The sequence below is a fragment of the Tyto alba genome, unplaced genomic scaffold (assembly GCF_018691265.1).
Source record: "Tyto alba isolate M040663 unplaced genomic scaffold, T.alba_DEE_v4.0 Super-Scaffold_18, whole genome shotgun sequence".
Classification (NCBI taxonomy): domain Eukaryota; kingdom Metazoa; phylum Chordata; class Aves; order Strigiformes; family Tytonidae; genus Tyto; species Tyto alba.
In genome coordinates this window covers 13,272,348-13,298,426 of record NW_024881280.1, presented here as the reverse complement: position 1 = coordinate 13,298,426, position 26,079 = coordinate 13,272,348, and the positions used below count along the sequence as shown (strand labels likewise).

General features: G+C 46.4%; 1 protein-coding gene and 1 long non-coding RNA gene across 4 annotated transcripts; one reads left to right on the top strand and one right to left on the bottom strand.

Moving 5' to 3' along the window:
* Nucleotides 1–981: 981 nt before the first annotated feature.
* BMF (Bcl2 modifying factor) lies at nucleotides 982–24,640 on the bottom strand. 2 transcript variants are annotated; one of them, XM_032984725.2, is made up of 5 exons: nucleotides 24,557–24,640; nucleotides 21,743–22,063; nucleotides 20,626–20,789; nucleotides 6,967–7,064; nucleotides 982–1,337 (listed from the first exon to the last, which is right to left on the bottom strand). In XM_032984725.2, exons 2-5 carry the CDS (start codon nucleotides 22,056–22,058, stop codon nucleotides 1,307–1,309), a joined length of 609 nt encoding a protein of 202 aa, XP_032840616.1. In that variant the 5' UTR covers nucleotides 22,059–22,063; nucleotides 24,557–24,640; the 3' UTR covers nucleotides 982–1,306. The 2 variants fall into 2 exon arrangements, with proteins under 2 accessions (XP_032840616.1, XP_032840617.1); XM_032984726.2 differs by lacking the exon at nucleotides 982–1,337 and adding an exon at nucleotides 23,004–23,168 and having other exon boundaries at nucleotides 5,122–7,064; nucleotides 24,557–24,623.
* Nucleotides 16,344–19,940, top strand: LOC122153310. Of its 2 annotated transcripts, none has more exons than XR_006165178.1 (2): nucleotides 16,344–19,154; nucleotides 19,476–19,940. It is a non-coding gene; the product is annotated as an uncharacterized LOC122153310 (long non-coding RNA). The 2 variants fall into 2 exon arrangements; XR_006165177.1 differs by having other exon boundaries at nucleotides 19,457–19,940.
* Nucleotides 24,641–26,079: the final 1,439 nt, after the last annotated feature.

The following is a 26,079-nucleotide window of genomic DNA, read 5'->3' as shown; positions in this document are numbered from 1 at the left end:
CACACACATCATGTGTTCTTGGAATGAAAGACCCTTTTGTAACACGCACACACCAGCCGAGGCAACTTAACATCGGGTAGGATTGTTAACTGGGTTCCCCAAAGCCTCCCATGAACACTGTACCAGCAGCATCGCACTGGAAGAGGAATGTGGTTGAAGGAATTTGACCAGCTATATTATAAACAATTCACAATACACACCACCATTTCTGCTCCACTCAGGTTAACTACTGTTATTTAATGGAGGTAGTTTTTCCCTATAGGAACAGAGTAAAAATTAAGGACAGGCCTGATGATTACCAAAATGTGTCTTGCTGTCACTTGGGATGGCCAAGACATTCTCATGTCTGTGTTTGAGGGAGTCATTACCACTTTACAAGCCCTCTCAAAGCCACAGCCACCTTCCTCTGCTGCCTTTACGTCAGAAGACCAGTGAGAACCGTACTGCCCTAGTAGGACTACCATGCAATGAGTCTTTATTCTCAAAGCCTGAGTGCCTTTGAATGTACGTGTGTAGGCAGTAGGTAAGCAGCCATCAACCAAAGGTCACATTTTGCAAATTTGGAGGATGCATCCCACACATGTCTTAAGAGATCTTCCTGATTTGAAGCAGCAAGTTAACCCTGCAGCTCCAAGTAGCAGCAGTTCTCTATCCAAGCATGGGAATATACCTCCTTGAAAGACTATTTCATAAATTAAATTATGGCCAAGGAGAACAGTCCAATCTGGAAAGAAAATCTTGTCTTTGTTCCAGGGCCTGGTATTAGGGTGCACATAAAAGGATCTACAAGACATTTTAAAAGTTGAACAACCCAAATTGTATCACTGATTTGGTTAACTCCAGAACAGGACAGCTGTGTAAATGCCCTCCATCCCTTAAAAAATAAAGCAAAGAACACAGGCAAGGAATTTAACAATTTTATTAAAAATTGTACCAGTTATTAGAAAAAAAATCCAAGTATTAAAGTATTAAAAAGCACCAAAGAAAGAAAGCACAAAGCAAATATACTGCACAGATACAAAAAAAAAAAAAAACAAAAAAAGGAGCTCTGCCCAGTCACTATTGGTACAGGCAGGAGTCCTGGAGGCACACAACCAAGATAAACAAAATGCTACATTCTCACTGGGTCTCAGTCCATGGCAAAGAAGGTGTGTGCACTTCAGGACTAATCCAGACAGAAATCTCACAGGAGAGCATCGGGTTTACTTCTGCAGCAGGACAGTATCATATTCTGGTGAGTATCAGAACTCATGGGGAAACCCTCCATTGAGGGAAAGTTTAAGTACATTGCAAATTCTAGCTCACCTTACCCTTTTTGTTTTTCCAGATGAGGACTCCTGAAGTTTTAAAAAAAAGAAAAAAAAAAAAAAAAAAAAGGTACCCCACTAAAGTAAAAGTGTCATGCAGGAAGGGGAAGGAGAAAATGTGAATCCACATTTCACAGTACTCTCATCAGTGAATTTTACCTAGAAATGTGGGAGACTGTACTACATACCATTGAAGAGAACAGAAGAAGAGATACAGGATTAGTTTTACCAAAAAAACCCAACAGTCTAGATAGATACCCAAGCTGAAATTTAGTGGCAGGATTTTCAAATGCACCCAGTGGAAAAAGACATACAAATCCCTTGGGCTGTTTTGAAATTTCCCTTTTGCAAGCCTAACTTCTGACATTTATTTAAGGAGATACTGACAATGTCATCTTTCCATCACACCGGTCTCTTCCCCTTTTGTCATCAAATTTTCCTTTCAGAATAGTCTGATCAAAACCGGAGCTGGGGAATCTGTGACGATGCTCTCCTGGAGCTGTGTCCACAAATGGGGGAGACTCCTTTAGATTTAAGAATAACTTTATACATGCAAAATTTCCATAATAGATTTTAAAAACAGTTTAAGAATCTACCCTTCCCACCCCTCCGTTCCCCAAAGGCAGCAAAGAGTCTGAAGACAGAACTGAAACATGGCTTTAAAAAACAGCCGACAGACATTAGGTTTCGCTTCCCAGAAACCAACTTCCAGCATGGGATTCGCAGGAAGAGACCCTCCTTTCTGTGGCTAAGGGGGAAGGTGAGGCACGTGGAAGAAAGAAGGGGTAAGGGATGTCAGACTGCATTCAGTTTAAGAACACACACACACACGCACACACACGCACACAATTACATTCCAGTGCATTTGATGTGTTTGGTCTTTTCTGCTTTTCCTGGTGAAGAAGAACTGAGCTGTGTAACACCTGCGTGAACACATGCAAACCAAAGAAACAGAGACCAGTGAAGTCTTTAGGAACTGTAAAAGATTGTCCTAGGATCTTTTATCAATTCCTTGAGGTATTTCTTTTTGCTAAAACAATCAAAGGCAACAGGTAGGCATTTTTGCAAATGATCACAAATGCCAGTTTGAAAGACAGACTCTTTTGAAGGACACTATTATACCTTTGTTGTCAAATTATGCTAATACTCAATAGTGCTTGGTCCATGTGCAGAGCTCCCATGAATACGAACAGGCATTCCATGGTCCTTTTACTTATAATCCTGCAGTAAATATTGCTGGTAAAACAAGGCAAGACCTCCACATATCCACATTCTCGTTTTATCCTAGCACATATGCTGAATGCTCTCCCTGTTCTTCCCTTTAAAAATACCCTCAATAGCACACCATTCAGCATGTTACGGTCTCACCATTCCTACAGCTTCAGCAGAGATATGGGTCAGGACCAGCAGTGGAAGGGTGGAATTCACTGTAGAATTGAAGGGGTCACATTGCAACAACTGCCTCAACTAATTTTGCTTTTTCTTAAAGAACCCAACCCTTCTCCCTAGTCTACTAATGGGCAGAATCTGCAGTTTCCCAGAAGAGTGCCAAGCCCCACATTGAATGAAGTTCAACCTTGGGTACAGCTCCAGTGACTGCTGTGGAGCAACTCCAGGACTGTAGTAACCTCACATGCACACATCACCTGCACCTTTAATCCAGGCCTGAGGGGACAAAGTAAACGGCCAGTAGAAAGAAAGATGTCTTTGCAATCACCCTTTCTACATCAAGGACAGGACTTGCCTCTTTTCCCTTGTTGGTACACATCTCCAAAGCAAAGGCTGATAAGGAAGTTTCTTTCAGGACTCCTCTAACAAGAGTTGAGCCAACAAACATTTAGTAACAACCAGCTATTTAAACTGAGATATGTGATCAGTAATGCAGGGATTCAGTGCTACCAGGGATTATCAGCACCTTGGGAGGAGGCTGCAGTCTCACACACAGATCCAACAGCAACCCCTTCCATGCAAATTCATCCTCTCCCCTGCCTTTGTTGTATCCTATTTATGGCAGTTTGCAGCTATCCCTGGGCAGCCACTTTGCAATTACTGGCTCAGCTTTCAAGAATTGCAGGAAACAAAAGTAAAACTAACTATTCCCTACTAGCACCAGTCTTGCTGGATCCAGGGATGGGCAAGTTACAAGATACTCAAAAGGATGGGAAGGCGGGAAGGGATAGGAAGAAGCCCATCCCTCAGTGAAAGAGAGATGAGGTCTGAAAGTGTTTTGGAGATCTGGGGAAGGCAAGCAAGATACTTCAAGGCTGCTGGTACCTTCAGCAGCAGCTCAAGTTCTTCTGAAGAACTGCTCATAAAAATAGGAATTTAGTTTAGGAGAAAGATCCAACTGTTCTTTCTAAATTGCTAGACTGTAGTTTTACAACACAGAGAGAAACAGTGTCCTATTCCTTTTACCAAGACAAACAAATATCTAAAAAGCCAAGCATACTCCTTCACTAACAGGACTTAAAGCATGTTCCTTGGATCTGTTTCCCCAATCAATGTATGTCCATGTCCATAGCTACTCTGCGGGGAAGATCTCCTCGGTGCGTGTTCAAGGGGCCTTATTAACATGGAATGGGTGGCAAATACATGGGTGCTGTGCATCTGTGTATCTGTTGATAAATATGTGAAATCTCACCACTATTTCCTCAAGTAGGTGAGACTGTAAGTATGAAGTAGCTGCTTCTCCCTAAGTGAATAACCAGCCTGCCCCTCCAAACCTACATGAAGCAAAATAAGACTTTTGGGTTGACAGAACATATTTCCTTTCTCCAAGATATGCAGATATGGAATATAATTAAAATATATTATCAGTGGTTGTAAATCTCTGGCACCAGTAACCAACACGCATATTGTAGGAAGTCAGCCTTTGTCTAGCATTAGCTCTATGTCTCCATTGAAGTATTGTTGTTCAAGGAGATTTTAACTTGAGACCCTGGCATGACCAATTTTGATAAGTCTGTTGTTACAGCGGGAAATATGGACTGGCAAAGATGTGTCTTTCCCTGAGCCAAATGACTCTACTGAGGCAGGCAGCCTAACTGAGGAACAATTTCAGATACTTGTTTCTCCATGTTAAGGTGAGTCTTACCCTAGAGAAACTGGTTGGGTCGCAACACCAGAAAGCACCAGTACCAGACCTATCTTTCCAGGTTACGCATCCAGAGAACAGGCCTTATTGGCCTGTTTGGTGGTCAAGTCAAGGCAGAGGGGAAGGGGAAAGCTCACGATGGTCTTCAAGCATCAGATGCACTTGCTGAATTTTTCATAGTTTGCAGGGCTGTTATGATGTAGCTTCGACTGTTCCTGATAAAGGGGTCCTAGCAACCAGTGGGAAAATGCAAGCTTCACATCCTAGAGCATGCCATGCAGGCAGGCAGCATTGCTGCATTGCTTCCTGAGCCTCAGCGCTACCACTCCTGCCTCTTTTAGAGATTTGGATTTAAGAGTCTTCTCCTTAACATCCAGCGTCTCAGGGGTCCCCAGTTCAGTCTGTGCTTGCTCTACACCTCAGGCTTTCCCCCCCCATTTAAGTCCTTGCTCTCCCATGACCAGCGTTTACTCCAAGCAGACTGTGCAAAGCAAGCTATGGAAAGCCTCATCTCTGTCAACATGGGCAGAGAGTGGCTTCCCATACTGCTGCAGCATAGTCAGCCACAGGCATCACTTGTATCCCTCTGGGTAACTCTGTAGTGCACATGCTTAAAGAAACAACACAAAACCAAAAACAATTCCCCCTCCTAAAAAAAACCTCCCACCCTCCCTCTCCATAAAACCCACCCCCCCAAAATATTACTTGAGATTCATTTATATGAATTATTAACCATCACGGACAAACATATTACTCTAGCTCTAGCTAGAAAAATAACATAAGAGGATAAAAAAAAAAGCTTTTCTCACATAAACTCGCCTTACGTTGAAAGAGAGTGACTGTGAGTATATGAAAGTGAAAAAGGCTTGGGGACCTCTTTCAGGGAGCTAAAGTACATTTTGCCACAGTAGAGCAGGATGCAAATCAAGAGAATGGGGCTAGGAGAGAGGGATAAAGTCCAAATTTAGCTGTGTTCAGCAAATTGTTACCAGACACTACAGTGCAATGATGAGATTATATGAATACCAGAGAAAGGCTGAATTAGAGAAGGATATGCAGAGATGGGTGGAGGATAAAGCATATGTGCAAGTAAACTACTCTTCCCGTACAGTAATGCTTATTTTTCAGAATGGATCAAGAGCAGAAGAATTCCTCAACACCTGAAGTCGACATTTGTAACAGGACTGAAGAGTAATTCTCTGGACAGCTCTTCCTCATGTTGGTTGTATCACTTGAGACCTACAAGAAGGTGCAGTGGCAACAGGGAAACGGTCTGAAGAAAATAAAGTCTGCATTGATTTTCTGTTTGAGTTTTACCCTAGTTGTTACTGGGTTTATGAACTAACGATATTTAAGGCTACAGAGAAGTAGCCATCGATATTTAAGGCTACTTCCTTTCAGTAGGGTAATTTCCCTGTGCTGGTTCAATAGTGTCAGTCATATGGACAAACTTCTGAGTGCATACAAACTGGGAACTGTTAGAAGATCTCCCTTGAAGTAATATCACTGCTGCCAGTCAATATATGCTTACATCAGCCTCCAAACATTACGTACTAGAGTAGTGGACAGACTGCTAGAGTAATGGAGAGACTGCTTGTACAGTGTACATGTCAGACTAGTTGCTAATTTCCCTGTCAAATCCTGAAGCAAAACTATCAGATGCCTGGAAGCCAAGCCTTCCTGACCAACCACATTATAGTAAGAGGAAAGAAAACCAAAACAAAATAAACACCCATCATAAAACTAATAAAAACATATACATTAGCATTGTAGAAGAATGACACTTGTGTCATATTCCATGGTTTTGGCTTCATGCTGGCTCACGGGCACTGTGAACACTGAGCTGGAAGCAAACAGTGTCAGAAACTAATAGCCACCAGCAACCCCAGGAAGGTGTAAGACTGTTCTACTGAAATTATTTTGTCTATTGATGGCAATGACGAAGGACAACTTCATGTGAGAGAGCTGCAACTGGTGCCCAATGGAAAGACTGAAGAGATCAAATTTCTTTGTGATTTTCTCTCACACCACATGCAAGGAATAAACAGTAACCCACGCAGCAAACAAGTAACCTGCTGGATATAAGCTACTTAAATGTTTTCAATGCCAAGAAGAACTTTCTTCATGGAGGAATCGAGCATCTCTGCTCTGGAAGATACCCAAAATACGTTTAGAGTCTTCAGTCCCAGACATCATTTTTAACTAGCAGCCAAAATGACACTCCTGCACTCTACCACTGACTGACACACAGGGCAGAGGAAGCCGTTAGTCTAATACCTGCCTCCCTTGCACAGAGGTCACCGGCGCGGGGAACCAGCAGCAAGCTTTACCAAACACACCCACATTCTGTCTTTCCTTTAACAGTGTTGGACAAGAGCTCCCTGCCTCACGAGGCAGGCAGCAGCAAAGAAGAGTCCATAAAAACCCCCAAACTTGAAGACGAGTATCAGAAATTCAGAGTCCTCACATCCGGCCGGCGGTGTGCAATGTCTCGCCCCCGAACCAGTGTTTGTTCAGTGCTCCCTGCAGACTGGATGCGGCCTGAAACAGGCGGGCGAAGCTCACCTCTGCCCAGTGTGGTTCCTGTTCGCCTCCGCATTTAAGGCCAAGTTGTGTAGGAAGAGAAAAAGCTGCCACCACACTTGATTTCTGTTCTGCTGATGCTGTAGAGGAGAACAGTTGAAGCAGGGTTATTTATATTTCTAAAATTGCAACATACCACTTCTCTTTTCCAATAACAACTCAGTTACACTTTTCAAGAGCAGACACTTTAATCCCATCAGCATAACAAGGGGGTGCAGCAAGGGATGAGGGGAGAGAGGGAAATGATAAGTTCTCCAGAAATAATTGTAGCTCTAACATTACAAAAAGAAAAGAGCAGACCCTTTATGCATTGTGCACAAGAGGATTAAACTTTTTTTTTGCTTGTAGGATTTTGCAGAGTTTAGCCAAGTGCTGTTTTTAATCAGATTGGCTTCTGAGCCTTTCAAAAGCCCCAGCTGCATGAACAAACAACCTTTTTTTTTTTTTAAAAAAAAAAAAAAAGCCCCCCTTCACCCCAAAAGTAAAAAAAAAAGAAAAAAATATAACTGGTGATCCATCTGTAAGTGATTTGACACCGTGAAGGTCAAAGGGTTAATCTTCAATTTAAACCACACTGCTGAGACAGCAAAACTCTGATTTCATCTAGTACAAGAAAACACATTCGTGCACACACACACTCCCCCACCCTCCCCCCACCACATTTTCCTTCCCAGCATCTCCAAGATAATACTGCCCTTTTTATAGCCACTTTTGACAGTAAGCCATAAATAATCAGCCTTGGAGCCCTTTCCTACTGACTGGAGCCAATTAAACCTTAAGCAAGAACATACTTGAAAACACACAAAAAACCAAAACCAAGAGGTTATTTCAGGTCCCATTGTCAAGGAAGAAACATGGGAGTTGAGTTTCAGGGGGACACCAGACTATATAATGCAGCTTTGGGGCAGGGACACTGTTCCTTCTTTTGTTATATGTAATCACCCCTGCAAAAGTGGCTCCGATTATACCCCCACCTTCCTGCACTTTAATGGCATCTCATACAAACAGGTGGGTTTCTCTTTACATTGCCCAGCCTGGGATACTATTTCACCTCAATAACCAAACCTCTATTAGAAGTCAGTCTTTGTTTTCTCATCCAGAATTCCATATTTGCTAAGCAGGACTGATCATTTCTGGAAAACAAAACAAACCAGCCCCAATCCCCCCCTATCCCCCCCCCCAAATCCCCAGCAGACAAGGAAACAGAAGACTGGCTTCCAACAACTTTGCCTCAGTACACAGGAGTTCATAAAAGAGCACTGAAGCACATTATATGAACAAGATGTTTCAACTCAGATTAGCCCAACAGGGCAGAACAACACGGTTGCAAGGCATTCTTTATGTAATCACAAATAAGAGAGAGTTGCAACTGGGGTTGGTGTATTGGAGATGTGTCAATAGACAGCTCTTCAAAGCCCTCCAAGATAACCATTAAATTATGTTTGTATTTCAGTGTGAGTAGATCTGTGCCATTTGAATCACGAGTACACACAAAACAGGCCTCAGCAAACCTGTGTTCATCTCACACCTTAGCAGTGGGTCATTCTTCTTACCCTCGAGCCTTAGCAGTTGTCTCCTGGATTTAGAAGAGTTCACACAGATCCCATCACACATTTCAACAACACTGTGTTTGGAGCATAACCAACAGAGATTCTAGAGCCTGGTATCATTTATTTCAAAGCAACCAGCCCTGGGTTCAGTCTGTACTGAGCATCCAGGAATTGCTAGGTTTACAGATGAAAACAATCTTTTATAAACTAACCCCTAGGGCTGGGTTACAAAACCCTAATTTGGTCTCAAAAAGCAAGATGCTTTTTGATTTGTCGCTTGACTCTTGGTTTGACCAGGCTTGTCCTTCCTCATCAAACTCCAGAGATTCTTCTCACCTTCCTCCACAAAGCCACACTCCCAAACCTGCTCAAACATGCACTTGGAACCACAATGTCCCGATGACATCTAGACACCATGTTTTCATCAACCTATTACAGCTTTAGCGGTCTGCTTCTTAAACAGAGATCTTTGGGTAGCATGTCAATGAGGTGGCATGCAAGCACAAAGCCTTCTTCTGAAGTTTCCACAAGTAAGGCACTATGCCAGGAGAGCATGGTGGACAAACATATTATAAAGGTTCTGAAGACAATCTGCTTTGGCAGATTATTTTATTCTATTGCCAGGCAAGAGGGTAAAGAAGTGTCTTATAGGGACTTAGTTTGGGAAATGTAAAAGGATGCATAAAAACTGGTATCAAAATCTTAAACTTGACATATACCTCAACTTCACTGTTGGACCGTCTTTACTGGAAACTCTCATGGAATTTTATAAAGTGAGTTACCTTGGGAGCAAGTGTGCTGATTTAACATGTGAAGTTTCAACTATGCCACACTGTCAGGAGGACAAACACATAAGAATCCCCATATTAATGTTCTGCTTCATGTAGAAGGCCACTTTGAGCTTCTCACACACCATAACAGGTTTCTAAATATTCTGTCTCCTCCTTAAGTTTTACATATCACCTCAAAGAAAAGAATTACTTGTTCTTTGCAGTGATAGGTAAAGGAGGCCACGTTCAGGGAAAAACAGTGGAAGGACTGAGTTCATCCTCCTACCTTTTTTTTTTGAAGGGGTATTGGGTTTTCTTTTTATTTGGTAAATAGGAGTTTTAGAGCTCTACTTTAAGAAGGGTTACAGACATGAAAAAGAACCAGTGAGATGTGGTATCACAACTACTGAGAAAAACTAATTTTTTTTTTTAATATATTTTATTTGTGTGTATTTCACTGCCTCTTGAAGCCACTTTTTAGGTACAGCATTTTTTTCCTTCTCCAGTTAAAACATTTCCCACTATTTGCCTAAGACACTCAAGGAGATTTCCATGCAAGAGCAGAACAGGAATTATTTTACCCTTGTTTTCACCGGCTTATAAGAAGCATAAGATCTCAAGTCACTTTCTGAAGGACATTGACACCATTAATTTTGTTTTGAAGTGAAAAAATAGAGCACTAGGCCGAGGGCAGCTTTCCAGGTTTTATTCCTAGACTGAGGGCTTGTATTTCCCTGGGTCTGTATTCAGCCAGCATTTCCTTCCACGGTGGTGTAGTCCCACGCACACTTTCACTGGCTTGCGCACTGAAGCAGCCCGCTCGCGCTGTCCTCTCCTCACACTAGTGCAGGAGGGTGACCTGAAGCAGGACAATGATCAAAGCTAGAGCTAATCTGATAAAGAAGTTGCCTTTACTCTGTTGATTGGGTCCTCCTAATCCATCTGATCCATGGCATCATGTAGTCAAGCTGATGCTTGTGCCAGCACAACAGAAACGTGACCTGAGAAGAGGAGCAAGCTGGGATCGCTTGCTTCAGCAGCAAGCCGAGCTAACGGCGTTTACAGAGTTATGGCTTCACTTCTGGGCTGATCTGCTTTCTGTGGTACTAATTCAGCATGGAACAAGAGCCACAGAATGGAAATGTCAGATATTCTTTGCAGTAGAGATAAACAATTTATGGTAAAATCTGTCCCAGCCTGAAAAATGTCCTTTTCACAAGTTACAGTAGCTTCTCCCTAGATACGCCTCTGCCAAGACCAAAATACTAAAATATTTCAAGACTGAGGGATTTCTGGTGTGGTATAATTTAGCTGCCAGGAAGGACAGAAAACCCAGGAGATCATGAATTTGGCATCTAATTTTTTCAGATGTGATACGTTTCAGGTCAATTATTACAGTTTTCTAAGACTCATAACTATTGTGGCACAGGTTTATAATTTTCCTAAGCTTCACTATGCTGATTTGTCTCTCATCAAAACAATTCAATCCTCAGAGCCACTACTGCACAAAAGCATCAGGGATGAACACTCCATGCAGTAGCAACCCAGTGAACATTTCCCAGGATGGAAAGAAGCCCCATTTGCCCTCTATACTAACTGTAACTGAAGAAGACTAGACTTGTGAATACAGTAAGTCCACACAAAGCTGGAAACACATAAAACCATTTCCTATTGCAGCTGCTGCTTTTAAAAGGGGATATCCTTAAGAGACTGTCTGTCTGAGGCATTAGCATGAATGTTTCAATGAGTCATAAGGAAAGGCCATTTTACAGGAAAAGTGTCCTCTGCAGCAACAGTACATTAGTGAAGCCTATTCCACAAACTGTACTCAACCAACAGCCAGAATACTGGTAAACAAACACCAAAAAAAAAAAAAAAAAGCAAGACTTTTACTGGAAGCAAATGAAAGAGGAACATGATTGACCTGACATTTATTTCTTCCCCATAATTAATTCCAAATACATGTTTCACAGTGTAAGCATACAGATATACATCTGTTAAATAGCACCCCAGATGTCAAAAGCTCCTACCAAGCACTTGCACAGGGTGATCAAGGGAAGATCAGGACAAGTAATGCACCTCAAAGGAAATGTTTGCCCTCTGACACAGCTCCTCAAATCCTTGAGCATAAATGTTTAACCAATGAATAGGATTCACTCTTCCACCTGATACACAGGTGCCATTAATATCCCTCCTTAAAAGAATAAAGAATATGTTCATCATATACATGTTGTATTTGGGTCTGGTACATTCTTATCAAATATACAGATGGGTAGACCTGTCTACCATCTCAATCTCATGGGCAACTTCTGATTTTGCTTCATGTCTTCCAGATGGTTAAGGGTCAGATTCTGATCCCACCCTAACTAGAAGGATTAAAATATGGCCATAAATGGTACTATTAGAGCACAAGAAGAATAATGGCATATGTATACATAAAAACATCTTTCTTCCTTTAATGACTAATACAAGTATTAGCAGTGAGTTGTTGGGAATTTATTTATTCACTGAAAACAAAAATACTTGCACACCGGGAGCAGTTGCTGACTCATCGCTGAAGGCTGTTTTGGCTGCCAGGTGGCTGGAGGCATATTGTGCTACCACAAAATATGCTTTAGCTTAGAAAGACTAGAAAGTCACAGTCCCCAAGGCAACAGAGGTTACAGAAGGTGTCCCCCACTGGAAAGAGAAATGCAGGCCAATGGAAGTCAAATGCAAATCTTTCCAGCTGTGATTCCTAATGATCAAATAATAATGCATGTGTAAAAGCAGCAGGGAAAAAAACCAAGACAGTAACAGAGAAAAAATGAAAGAGGAGCTTAGTGGCATGATTTCTCATGGTGACACAGAGAGGAGGATGAAGATCTTCCTTGGGGATCTGCACCCTTCTGGCTTGCAAGCCCTTTGACTCTCTTACATTGGACTAAACTCGTTGTACAGGGAGGCATCAAGTATTGCTTCCTCCATCAGGCTTTGTGTTTATGGAGAGAGGATATATAGCAGCGGTCGCAGCAGGAAGGATGCGGGGTGCAGGAGACCCCCAAAGCCCATTTACGGGGTGCCCAGCCCAAGCAAGCTGGATGGCACCGACCCCTGCCGAGGTGCTGGCCCGAGCCGACAACGGCGACGTCCGTTGCCCCAAACCTGCTGTCGGCACAGCTGTGCAGGTGAGCCCTTTCTCAACTTTCTTGTAGTTCAAAAACAAACATGCAGCCACTCACGCCTTCCTCTCCAGAGCAGGCAGGAAGGGGAAGCAGACAGACGCCATGGCAACAGCCAGCTGACGGCAACCTGGGAAGGGCAACCACCGGCCAGTGCGTTCCCAGGCCCCCAGCCTTCCCCTCCTGCACCCCCGGGGGGCACACTGCCTTATTTTCCACAAATACAGTAAATAAGGGTCTTGCATTTCCACAGAGACGCACCTGATAGCACTCTCTACCTGTGGCACGGGGTCCAGGGGGGATTTGCCCCCCTGGCTGTGGGGGGACACCAGTGTGCGGGAAGAGATGCCCAGCCCTTGCCCCTGTGCCCAGAAGACACCCACCCCCTCCCACGGCTGCAGGCGGCAAGCACAGGCATTATTCACTCAGGCTCCGCGTGTGAACTGCCAGAGCCATTTCACAGCTTACCCTGTTTATCACCTAACCTGCACTGGCCGTGGGACGGACTGACCTTTATTTCGCGTCAACTCCCTCACCACCAGAAGGAAGGAGGTGCTCCCAAAACCACTCGGCACATGGGAGACACCCCCCTAGTCCTTAAAGCATACCTCGGGGTTTTGGTTAAAATTACACTTTAAAAAAAGGTTTTTACAGGAAAATATCCCGGCGGAGGGGTGAGGCGGTGCGCAGGCGGGGGGGGGGGGGGGGCGTGCAGGGCCCTGGCCCTGAGGGGAGCCTGGAGGCTGGCGGGCGGGCAGGCAGGTGCAGCGCTGGAGCCTGCGGGCAGAGCGGCCTCTCGTCAGCAGTTCTGATGACTCAGAGGCTAAATTTAGCGAGCGATATAAACACAGCAGCCACAGCGCAAACACTGCCCGGCAGAGCCACTCTCACGCAGGGCCCTCTCGGGCTGCTTCTCCTCGCCGGGGTGGCTGCAGGCCCCCATCGCCAGGGCCGTCGGGCCTTACATCAGGAAAAATCTAATCAGGGTTAGTAGAAGTTGCCTCACTGCTTTTATTTTTAGATCACTGTTCTTTCTGCTGTGGTACAGTCCTCAGAAAGATTCCTTTGCCATTGGCGAGGAGAAACAAACAAACAAACAAAAAAACAACAAAAAAAACCCCAAACAAAACAAAAAAACAACACCCCAAACAGAGACTATAAAAGGCTAGCGGGACATTCCTCCTCAATGGCTTGAAACAAAGGAGGACTCTGCAGTTGGGCACTTACTTTCCTGCTTTTCCATCATAAAATTTAATTGAGTAAAATACAACCATGCACGCTCCTCACCATAAACAATCAGTCCAAACATCTCATCATGCCCCTCAGAGATGGCAATATCTTAATAAGATCAACCAACCTAAGAGGAGGACCGGAGGCAGAACAACTGGGTTCCAATCAGCGATCCCTGCATGATCTCAGACAAGTTATAACCTGCATTTCCTAGTCTCCCACACTCACAAAGAAGTGGGATATTACTGTAATTATTTCTTAATTGAAAAATAATTTCTCAGCTGTCACACTGCTGCAAGCAGAAAGCACGTTACCACTGTTACAGCTGGCACGGTGCTGTGAGAGCCGAGGACATCAGAATAGCCGGTGGAGACTACTGGAGTTGTATAGGAGAAGCAGCAGCAGCACTGAACACTATTTAAATCACACAGAGATACTGCAGGTAACGTTATAAATACTGCAAAACAATTTACTTGTACTGTCCCAAAGAATATTTCATGCTCTTTAATGTGGGCAATCTTGGTATTTTGAGGTTGTGGCCCCATAGCCTTCAGACATGGCAGTCCTGTGTCTGGCAGAGTGAAGGATTCATAGCATGCTGTTGCACAGAGCTTGCACTGCTCTCCTGCCACTGGGCTCCTTTATCCTCTGCCCACTTCCTCTATCAGAGCTAGGCAGGAAGTTTTGCGTTTTAACATTATCCCCTATTTTAAGCAGGAACAAAACCATAATATATTTAAATCTTTTGTCAGCTGAAAGCATAGAGAAGAAGGATAGATTAGGCTGATGCAAAAGTTTTGTGTTTTTTATTAAACTGATATGCAATGGTTGTCTGTGACTGTTGCATCAAGAGTTTGCATAGCCCAGCCTCCAACAGCAGCCTTCTGTGGCTGCCTGAGGAAAAGCAGAGGGCAAGTACATGCAATAGCTCCCCCTAATACTCTTTCAGCATCTAACTAGTTTGAGCTTAGGACTTCCTGAGTCAGACCTGGTTTCTGTTTATTTAATGTCTCCTTCAATGACCATAAACTTGTCCCAATTCACCTTGAACCCAGATAAAGTGCTGGGATGCACAACATACGTTGACAAAGAGTTCCACTGAGCTACCTATTGCATGAAAAACTATCTCATTTACTCTAGGCTGGCTCCTACTAACTTGACTTGATTTTACCTAGTTCTTGTACCAGAAGAAATCAGTCTATCACTCTCCTTCATGTCACTTTTGATTTCTGCTTAGTATTGCTACCACCTTGCTTTGTGTCTTTTTCAGGCTTAGCAGTTCTAGCCTTTTTCTTTCATATGGAAGTTTCATCATCCTTCTTGCCTTTCTCCGAACTTTTTCAGTTCTGCTGCAACATGTTTGGAAGAAGGAAACCAAAACTGCATGTCACATTCAAGATATAGGAGAAACATGGATTTATACAGTGGCATAACTATGTTCTTGTTCTCAGTTTCTTTTCTTAACATACCAAAGAATGTAATTGCAGATCAGATGTGAAAGGGTCCAGCAAGTTTCTGTTAACCTAAATGTCAACTAATCAGCTCCACTGGCAGCAAGATTTCAGAACACGTGGTAGGCAAGGGGCAACAGGTTGCCGTGTCATTTGTATGCATAGGGGAAGGTACATTTCCAAGCCCACTTCTTCCTTGTCATTTGTTAAAATAGAAAACAAAAAAATCTTAACATTACGCAAAAAATCTGTCTCCACTTCCTCATATCAAGTTTCTGACTCCAATCACTGTGAGAATTGCTTTTTCCCCTTTAGCACTCTCCTTTCCTCAAGGAAAGAAACCCCAATTCCGTAGCCCTGCAAAAATTTTGCTTCACATCTCAATCTTCTCAACCTCACACCCGCCCTACCCCCTGCCCTCTAAACCAGGCTCACTCACTTCAGGAGTTCTCCATCTGATACTCTACCTCGCCATGCTTCTGCACCCTCAGCTGGAAATTCAAGTCCCGCACCGCTGGGCAACCCACAGACAGCAGAGCTAGAAGAGAAGACCCACAGCTTTGCACAGCAGCAGCAGGGACCAGCAAGCAGTAGCCAGCAGAGAAGATCCTGAAACCTACTGACTTATCCGGGAAACCAATGAAAGCACTTACCCCAAGCCTCAAAGAGACTGCAGTTACAAGTAAAGTATGGAGCTGCCGGTGCTACAGGCTCAGCTGCAGGACAGTTTGAGAGTCTGCATTACATTATCGAGAAGCTTTTCTGAACATTTTTCCTAAAATGTGAAGTCATCACAAAGGACAGTTTCCTGCAAACAATTCCAGTTTAAAAAAGCAACTGTTAAAAAATTCCCTGAGTGTCCTCAATAAACAATGGAGAAAAGCCTGAAGGAGTTTGGGATACATGATGCACAGGTAGCGCTGTGCGCCCACATTCTCACGCTGATAAGTTTCTGACAAGAGACACAGGCTCCCTGTTGCATAAGCAGAAGTGTCTCAGAGAAGGCCTTGATAACTCTCGTGAGAGACAGAGGGGAAAAAACATGCAAAACGTAACAAGTTTCACTTTCAAAGGAAAACAACATTTCCTCCTGGACATTTTTAGTGTTAATAACTTGAAGCAAACAGGTACATGCCTAGCCATCTATCCACACCCAGTGTGGATGCAGGCATTTGTGGTCCACAGGCTGCTCGAGCCCGTTGCAGTGATGGCAAGACAGTTCCTTGCTGAACCAATTAGGGAATTTAGAGAAACAGAGTTTTCTATAGCTAGATCCATGGAGGCTTTTTGAGCATGGTCAGCATATCTAAATCAACTGCAGGATTCCTGATGTGTTGGAAAGGGGCTTTGTTGTTGTTTGTAATACACTTATTTACTCAAGAAAGCTCAGCTCTGATTCAGCATCTGGTTCTCATTGAGGCTCAGCTTTTTTTAAACTGAGCTTTCCAGATGGGTTGACTGAAGCACAAGGGGGTCAAGAGACTTGTCTGAGGTCATACAGCAAGTCAGTGGCTCTGCTTGGATCCGAGCCCAGAACTGTTCAAGGCTACCACTCCTTGGCTCTTAAAGAGACAATTTTATTCCCTGTGAAGTGATCTTATCACCATGAAGAAGAAATGTGATAAAAGCAGTCCCCTCAAAGCTGCAGCCTGCTTAGAAAGAGTTATTTTATTCAGAAGAAGCCACAGCATTCCAGTGTCTCAATGGAGCAAGTCAAACCAAAGGGGTGTGATACTGATATGCAGTGTCATCCACCCCACTCTTGTATAACCCTGTGCTCCCATGGGGTGGCTTTATGCTGCTGCCACCACCGCCATTCCTGGATGTCTACTCACATCCCACCTAGCAGCATGTCATGTCATGAAATACACTGTCAGTTCAGCACAGGTTGAAGCCCCTTCTCACGGTGAAGAAACTCGAGTGCACTCAGGACCTGGAGCAGAGCCCAAGCACTTGTTGCCACAGCCTGGACACGTGGGGCGCAGGCAGTGCATCCCAGTTGACTGACCAAAAGATCCCCTAAGCTCAGCTCTGTTCTCTATAACCTCCAGGTGCACTCCATAAGCTCAGCCCTAGGCTGGGCTATAGCAAGCAGGTCACAGATCCCATGGCAAAGGCACACTTGCTCCAAAGCAAGGAGGAGATGGCAGGTACTGAGCTCTCCTGCAGAAAGCCTGGCTTGGCTCTACCTTTGTTTTCCAGGGGCAGGGTGAGAAAAGCACAACAGAGGGAACGTTGCCAGACAGGTAAGAGGTACTAAAAAGCTAGAGAAAACACAGATGGGTCTTGCATGTCATTCTGCAGAGCCCTCTGCAAACTGGATCAACCTGTAGCACGTTCTGCTACTTAGGAACGCAGTGTTGCTCAAGTCCTTCCTATAATAAATTCAGTATCTTAAGGAAATGAAAGACGCAGAGTGCTAGGGTATGTTGTGTTATTGCTCTAGCACTGTTCTAAGGATGAAAAAGCCAGGTTTTAAACTACTGTATTCTGTTTAATATATTAATAGGAAATGAAACCCTGAAAATGGTGTACGTGCCAAAAGCAAGCATAGGTGCGGCCAACTTTCTTATTCTTACAAGATGCATACCCAAAAATCTTTTGTATAGCCAAGAACCACAGAATAAATACCACATAGCTCCGGGAGCCCAGAGAAGAGATAACAGTGACTCTCCAGGGTTCCCACTGTGGGATGAGGTTAGACCGTGCGTGCAGCTGAGTCCAATGACAACTCAGTGACGTCAACCTCAGCAGCTATTGCCTGCTCAGTTCCTCTCTCAGCCAGGGATGTACATTAACCAGTGGCACCAGCGGCCTTTGGGTCAACACAACCTTGCTGCTGCAGCAGCTGAGTGGGAGCCATACCTGAACTGCTGGAGAGTCTCGCAGAACTCAAGAGCCATGAAAGGGCAACTCTTGAGCTAGTTGGATACAGGCCTCCAATGCTGAAAGCCTTTCCTAACTCCCACTGAAAGTGCACATACATTTTCTTTTCACAGGTTCACAGATAAGATGTTTTGTACGCTCTGAAAAGAGGCATAGCTTGTTGAAAACGAGGCTTGCTCGCTCTCTCCAGACTTCACAAGACCACACTGGTGTGACTAACTTTGTGGTATTCTAAATCTGATTCAAGACACCACTCTGGAAAGTTGGTTTTGACCAAATGTTTGAGACAAGCTGGAATGGGGCATCCAAATCAGGGATTAGTTTCACAGCAAGATAAACGACAGCCCAGTTTCCATGCCTCAGAGACTGGCCCTTCCAAACCACAACAGTGATTGCAAACCAGTTCCCGTGTCTCCAGGGGCAGACTGCTTGCTTCTTCAGCAACAGGCTGGGAAGAGTCATTGCACACAGGACGGAGGGGCTTCTGCGTAGATCTGTGCCAGAAGCCAAAGGAAATCCTCCATGCAGTGCTGGGAGGGAAGGGATTGGGCATGACAACAAAACACTCCATGGGGAACGGTGCCTCGGACACTAGTATGTGGCTCAGTACTCAGTTTTCCTGACAAACAAGGAAGCCTCCCTTCACAGATCCAAATGCCAAGGCCTATCCCAGGGTCAGGCTGTGGAGAACCACTGGCTGAACTACTCCGTCCTCGGGTTAAGTTTTCGGGTTGTTTTGTTTTTGTTTTTTTTTTTTTTTGTTGTTGTTGTTTTGTTTTGTTTGGTTTTTTTTTTTTCCCCTATTTTGTTTTCAAATGTAAATGGCTGAACGGCTCCCCCCTCCCCTTTACAACTTGTTGCTCTTCCAGTTCAAACAAAGACAGCGGAGCTCCTCCTCCGCTTGCTCGGCCGCGGGGCAGCGCAGCCGCCCGCCTTTGTTTACCGGCTCTCCCGCAGGCGGGGCGGGCGGCGGGGCGGCCCCGGGCCCGGGCAGCGCCGAGCCGGGCCCGGACACCGACACGGACACGGACACGGAGCCAAGCCCAGGCCCAGGGCGGGTTTGGCGGGGCCGGCTCCGGCGGGCATTCCTGGATGCGTTTCCAAGGCACAGACATCAGATAGGTACGCTTCTCTCCCCTTCCCCCCCCCCCCCCCCCCCCCCCCCCCAATTCCCCGAGAAGAACGGGGTCAAGTTACAACCAGTTCCACCACTTCACTCCGGGGCTCCTCCACCGAGCCGGTTAACCTTCCCTTTCCTGTGAGGCTCTGGCTAGAGAGAGCCGGGTCTTCTGCTGTCGCTGGCGACGAGGTAACACCGGGGAAAACCCCTTTCAACCATACACAGCACATTCAAAATCTCGTGATAGCTTGTTATTCCTGCAATTTGCTAAATGACATTCATAGCCCCATCTACATTTCTACAGGCTAATCTTCCTGTTACAGCTTCTTTAGTCCTTATGCTATTCGGAGATGAAGAGTCACAGCATTCCCTCATCTCTGACGACACCGAGAGGACCAAACCTTTGCCTAGCCACAAGCCACATTCTCTGAGCAGGACAAAGATCCTCACTTACCTTCGGGAAGAATTGCAACAGATCCTACAGTTAACAGAGCACCAGCTCACTTGGAAGTGAGATAAGCTTTCTGTCTCTCTCTGAAGTCAGCAAGTGTCAGCTTCTACCAATGCAAGTGGATACACACTTTCCTTGCTGGGCTTGCATAGAAGTGGCAAAGTGCTGCCTACTGCCAAACCTCTGCTGCCTCTGACAAACTCTGCCTGGGCTGGGATTTCCATTTCATCTCTACTCAACAGGGGAAGGAGGGCAAGGAAGAAAGAATCAGGGGTCTTATTGGTGCTGGTTTTATTTTGTTTCTTTGAAGAGCAGGGTTTCCTTTTTTTTTTTTTTTTTTGAAAAAAGAAAAAAAAAAAAAGAAAACAAAATCAAGATTCTGTATTGTGGTTTTCAGACCTGATGGCATCTCACAGCTGCCTTTTGTTGTGAGAAAGTTAAGTCACAAGTCTGAGACACTAGCTAGGACTGTCTGACAGAGTAGTTGCTAGCAAGTCAAGCGTGATCTAAATATATTCTACAACATTTCAGAGAACTACTACCCCTAGACAACAGAGTGTCAGAACAGACTCCAGGCTTGTTGTTGTCTCAAAGGTGAGGAGCTGATAGAAGCCACAGATGGCCACCTGGGCCACAAAAGAGAAGACACAGGTGGTAAGGAGAGTGGAGAAGGGGAGTAAAAGCTGTAATAAAGAACAATGAGGAGATCCTTGGGGAAATCCTTAGTGACCCCATTGCTGATGAACTGGAAGAGCTGGACTAGCAGCAGCTAATGCAGAACAGCTACCTTCCCAGGCAGTAAATGTAATCCCAACACATTCTCTTCCCTCCACCTGCCAATCTTTAGGAAGAGCCAACAATCTAGTGTAAGCAAAATCCACCAGGATACTCCCGCCATTTTATCGCTGCTGGCAGCCTGCCGCCTTGGACAAGAGCCCGCTTAGCTGATGCCTGGAGCCAGTCTTCTAGAGCACCGCTCTTAGATAGCTAAGCCCGCACCTTCCCCTCCAGAGACGCCCTACCCTCTGTATGTGGAGCCGGTGGAACTGGTCGGCAATGCACTGCAACTTCCGTGCAATCTGCACCTCGGCACGTGCTTCCCGCTGACCTTCCTGAGGCTCCTCTTGGAGGTGCGGATCCAACGCAAAGCCAACTGGAGGGACGTGTAAACGGTAACCAGCATTGCCTGCAAAACAGAGATCAGAAGAGTCATTCTTCCAGTGCAAAGAATAGCTCTCCTACTCCGTACACTTTACGGAGGAAGATGCTGCATGTAATCCTAAATTTTTGACTCATGTTAAAGCCCAGTTCTTGAAGCCCAGCAAGAACCTTGTGCCATAAGCATGCAGTAAAGCAGTTGCTCAGCTTTTAAGTGGATTTATATCGATTAAGCAGAGCATTGTGCTGCTTCCCATAATCAAATGACTGGCAGGATCTTACACTTGGTTCATTTTGCTTGGTTATAGTTCAGCCAAGTGTTGATTTTTTTTTTTTTTAAGTTATAATTTTGCAGTTTTACGAGATCTCTGCCTCAAGTTGTCTCCCATTAAAGGTTGCTGTGTCTTTTCTGTCAGACAGTTCTCAGTTCTCCGGCATTTAGTGGGATTGATTTGAATTAAAGCTGAGCCAGATACACAAAGCTGAGTGGTGTCCCATCAGTTATTATTAGAATACTGGATGGACATGCTACTTATTCAACAACTTTAACTCCAGTAAAGAGCCTAAAAGCTGTCCCACTAAGTATGTTTTTGCATTTCCCTTTCTCCACTGAAAACTTCTAGGAGTTTTCATATGTGGAAGAGACAGCACTAGAAGTTTAAAAATGTAGGCAAATCATAGGATACAAGGTATGGTGAACACTTAAACATCTAGCAGTAAAATAACCTGACAGAATAAAGCCAAAAAGAAAAAGAGTGGCAGTATCAAGGCCAGTTGAAGCAATGAGCAAGTGCTTGGCTCCTACAGTGGACGAGCATGGGTAAGAAAATTCAAGCTGTCTTTCCTGAGGGAGTAGGACCAAAGCAAAATAATTTCAGTCCTTCAATAAAACACCCTAATGAAAGCAACCTTGCTTGATTGGGGAAGTGCTAAAGGGACAGTTTCCTTGCTGCAAAGCTGGTGACACTGGAGTGCTCTTACCATAGAAGAGTCTCCGGGGCTCTTCAGTGACTCCACAAGGCAACATAACATCCTGACTGGAAGAGGACGGGCTGAGTGTTTGAGTTGCCTTGTCCTGCTGCTCAGGATGCCTGATACCGGGACCACAGCAGTGTGTGAGGGGGAATAGTTGAAACCTCCCCAGAAGGCAGCTGTAGGACTGGTTCTGTGTGAAAATGCCAGTTGCAGTCATCTCACCAGGCTGACCTGCAAGTCCAAAGTCATCAGAGTGAAACACGTCATCGTCCAGCCCATCCAGGCTAGAATAGTCCTCTTCCAGGTAGCTGGGGCGATCCATTGCTCCTGCAATAAAGGGACATTTGAGGAAACAGCTAAGACACAACAAGAACATTGTCCAGGAGAGAATGCTTTCTGCTCCAACACAGTTAAAGACAGTTCTTTCTTCCATGCCTGCCTGCCTCCCTCCTAGTGCTGCCCATCTGCGCAGGCAGCAGAAGCGAGTGACTCGGTAGTGAAGGTCAGGGCTTTGTGGAAGGTTCTAGAGTACTGGGTCAGAGAGAGACAAAGTTCACACATGTCTAAGAGTCCACCCATGGCTCCAATTCCACAACTGGTCACAAAGAGACCATCAACCCCCCAACCTCAGCACATAGAAACTGAAAAGACGTTGTTTTAAAAAGCAACCCCAATCCTTCAAATTGCCCTGTGCCAGTCAGCTTCTTTGGGGTCTGCTTCGCTTTGACTTGCTGTATTTGAACTTTATGGTGTTTCCCCATTCACTTTTTCCCATCTATTACTTACTGATGAAGAAAAGCTTTTATAACCACAAGGCTGCAAGGCCAGATTTTTAAGAAACCCCAATGGTTGCAAAACTCAAGAGCTGGCAAAGCCATTTCTATGAAGTTCTCCACAACTTTTCCCTATAAGGGCCAACTTTCCTTTCCACTTCTCCCTTCTTCCCTCAGCTCAACTTAAGACATGTCCCAAACTTGACAATGCAGTCACTCCATTACCCCTCTTACCCTCAATCCTACATGCACTGTCAGTGCATTAGTTCACCCTTCTACTAAATAAAAAACATTGCTGGCGTCAGTGCTTGAAGCAGGACTTCTGCAGCTGCCACAGGAAACACTCCTGAGCTCTGCTGCATCACAAAGTTGGACAAAGGTGATGAGAATAAAAAAATCCAGTAAACCCTAAATCACTATTTCAGAGCTCTTTGCAAACACATAGTAATTAGAAGCAGATTTACCAAGAAAGACACAAGTCCCTTTACTGTTACCTGTGCATCTAACCCAATTGGAAGACAGTCTCCTAAGAGATCCATCTCTAGGATTTCCACCCAGTTCCAAACAAGGCAGTGAAATTCAACTCTTCATGTCTCTTCCTTTGCTCTGGTTTGCGAAGCATTTAACAGAACGGAAGACTAGCAAGAGGAATTTCAGGCCTGAAGGAGACATTAATAATAATTTTGTAAGGATATGTTCAGCACTCCCCTTGGTGGTCCCATCTCCCCCCAGGTGAGCAGCACTCACAACCCCAGCGCACTAGAGGAGACAAAGGGAAGGAGCAGTGCAAGAGCTATTTGTGCAGGGCTCTAACTCGGGGGCATTATGGTTATTTAAGTTGTTGCACCTCAGCGGTTCGCTCAGCCCAGCCACAACTCCCAAAGAAGAGTTTGCAGAGCAGTACAGGTACCAGCCCACGGCTGGGCCAGCTCCACGAGGTGACAGCAGTGCTAGTGTGGCATAGCACTGGTGACATCCTCCTCCGTGGCTTACGGTGGCACACTGGAAGGAGTTACAGGTCACCGAAAGGAGTTAAGGTCCCGAGACGCCAGCGTAGATGATGTCCTGCCAGCCCTGCTGCTGGATCGCCATCACCTGACAGAAAGGCAGGGCGATAACCTATTTTGGTTTTGCAGCAAGATCTGCCAGATCTCCCCCGTCAGAGCCCCGCTGGCACACGGGCATTCAGCGCAAGAACGCGCAGCAAAGGCACAAAGCCAGCCGGCAGTCCAAACCCTCCGCAGCAAGAAGTTTCGCTCGACCTCCCGCAATACGGTCCGACCTCTTTGCAGAGCTCATCGGAAGCGCCGAGGAGGGCACGCCGAAGCAGCGTGAAGGGTAACTCAACCTACAACTCACTGAGGTTCCTCCCACCGCCTCCAGACTCGCTGGTGCCGGGAGCCGCCGAGCCTCGCCCGGGAGCGACACCGGCCCGCCCGGGCTCCGGCCGCGGGGTCCCCGCGGCTCGCGCGGGTCCCCAGCGCCGTGTCCGACCCACGGCGCTCCCACGGGAGAGCCGCCAGCCCCCCGAGCCGAGGCGGCCTCCCGCCCTGACAGGCGGAGGGCCGGCGCCGGAGGGAGGGCTCAGCACACACGTGCGTGCCAGCTTCCCAAAACAAAGCTGGCCGGCCTCGCCTCGGCACCGCCAGCTGCTTTTAACTCCTCCCCTCCCGGGCTCCAGCCCCGCAGATTTATCTCCTGCCCGGAGGTTTAAACGCGGCTCCTCCGGGCAGCGCCGGGGGACGAGACGCCCGAGCCCGGCAGGGCAGCGCTGGCTACCGGTAACTAGCCCTTGCCCGCACCAGAGGATCGCTGCCTTCTCGGTGCCCACACCGGGCTCGTTCGCGGCCCGCCCTCTCCCCCCCACCCCGACTCCGCGGGACCCCGGGCGGGAGCCGCTTGGCACCGCCCGCCGGGCCGAGGCTGCCCCGGAGAAAACCCCTTTCCCCGTCACGGTCGACGCCCGGCCTCGGCGCCGCGCTGCCCGAAGACCTGGCTCAGAGAAGGCGCCGTCCGCCGGTGGCGAAAAGGCTTCCCGGGCACTCACCGAGAAGCGGGACGATCGTCCCGCGGGGCCGGGGCGTCCCGGGCGCCGCCGCCGCCGCCTCAGCGCCACACTGCCGCCGCCGCCGCCGGGCGCCCCGCGAACAGCTGACGGCGGCCCCGCCCCCGCCGCGCCCCGCCCCCGCCCGCCGGCCAATGGGCGGGGGAGGGGCGGGGAGCGGCGCGCGGGACAGCCGCCGCGCGGGAGGGGCGCGCGGCCCGGCTGAGGGCGGCGGGCTCCCCTCGCCTCAGCGGCCCCAACCCGGCCCCGCCCGGTGCCACCCCCCTGGGTGTCACCCCCTGGGTGTCACCCCCCTGGGTGTCACCCCCACGGCTCCCCCCGAGTGCTGTGGGGGAACCCTCGGGTAGTCGCTTCGGTGCTCTCCTCCTCGGTGCCGGCTGTGGGGAGGAGGCGGAGGTCCAGCCCGAGGCCGGGCTACGTAACGACGAGAGCAGCCTTCACTTGAAAACTGCTTTTCCATCCTTAGTCTTTGCGGGAAAATTAATTGCTCCGTCCCGTTTCAGGTGGGAGCGGGAAGGAAATAAGCGTCTTTGTCCGTCAGCCTTCAGTGGGACTCGCTGCTGCAGGGACCAGGGCCGCTGCAGCCTCAGCAATCATCCCTGACCAAGAGCAGAGCTACCGACACGGCTGTGCTAGGTTTAAAACTGACAGGAGTTTGACTCGAGCTAGTTATTTTCCATCAAAACTCTTATTTCTTGGCTTTAAATGGCTTAGGAAGTTCTCGTTGACTTTTAAAGTCTGACCATTGCGGTATGAGGGTCAAGGAGTGCTTTGCAGCGTGTCGTGCTCCTTCCTGTATGTGAGTAATACACAGGACTAAAGAACTAAACTCGTGGATAAATTCTCAATAGTGCTTTCTGTGAAGCCCCCTCACTGAGAAGATTAAGAAAAAACAAAAAAAAACAAGCCTCACACTCCGAATGACAGCTCAGTGCTCTTTACCCTTCCTCTACTGTTGATTTATCAGCTCCTCCTGAAATCAATAGCGAAATCTCACCACGTTCCAAGAGGCAGGACCCAGCTTCTCAGCACAGAGCAGCACCCTGACAGGCTGTTTTTAAAAACTACGTAACAAGATCACTTGGAAGGGAGATTTTAAAACCCAGCTGGCAGTGAGTAATGTTAATTGCTGTCAAGTCTGCTACACAGTTATTGAGGTTTGTAACTTAAACTCAGGGGAGGGGTTAGATTGGAAACCGATGACTAGCAAGGTAAGGCAAATTACTGTGGGGTTCCTGGTATCACATTCTCCTGGTCAGGCTCTGTGAGCCTCTCCAGTTAAATGCTTCAGAGTCACTGTGATTTTGGTTGAGGTATTTACAGTTGCCATTAATAGATCAACAGGCTAATAACATGCATCCTCTCCAAGAACGCATTTCTTTATGATTCTTGTCCAAGGGTTCATTTCTACTCTTTTATTTGCCAGAAGGCTTGAGCCTTTGCTTTATTATGAGAAGATCAGCTCACATTTGACCAAGTGAGAAAGAAAAAAGACTAATTGCTTT

Coding starts and splice junctions, on each gene's coding strand:
- BMF (XM_032984725.2), bottom strand. CDS start 22,058: ATGGATCGCCCCAGCTACCTGGAAGAGGACTATTCTAGCCTGGATGGG. Junction 20,790..21,742: donor GCCCCGGAGACTCTTCTATG/GTAAGAGCACTC, acceptor TCTGTTTTGCAG/GCAATGCTGGTTACCGTTTA. Junction 7,065..20,625: donor ACCGGCTCCACATACAGAGG/GTAGGGCGTCTC, acceptor TCTCCTCTACAG/CATCAGCAGAACAGAAATCA.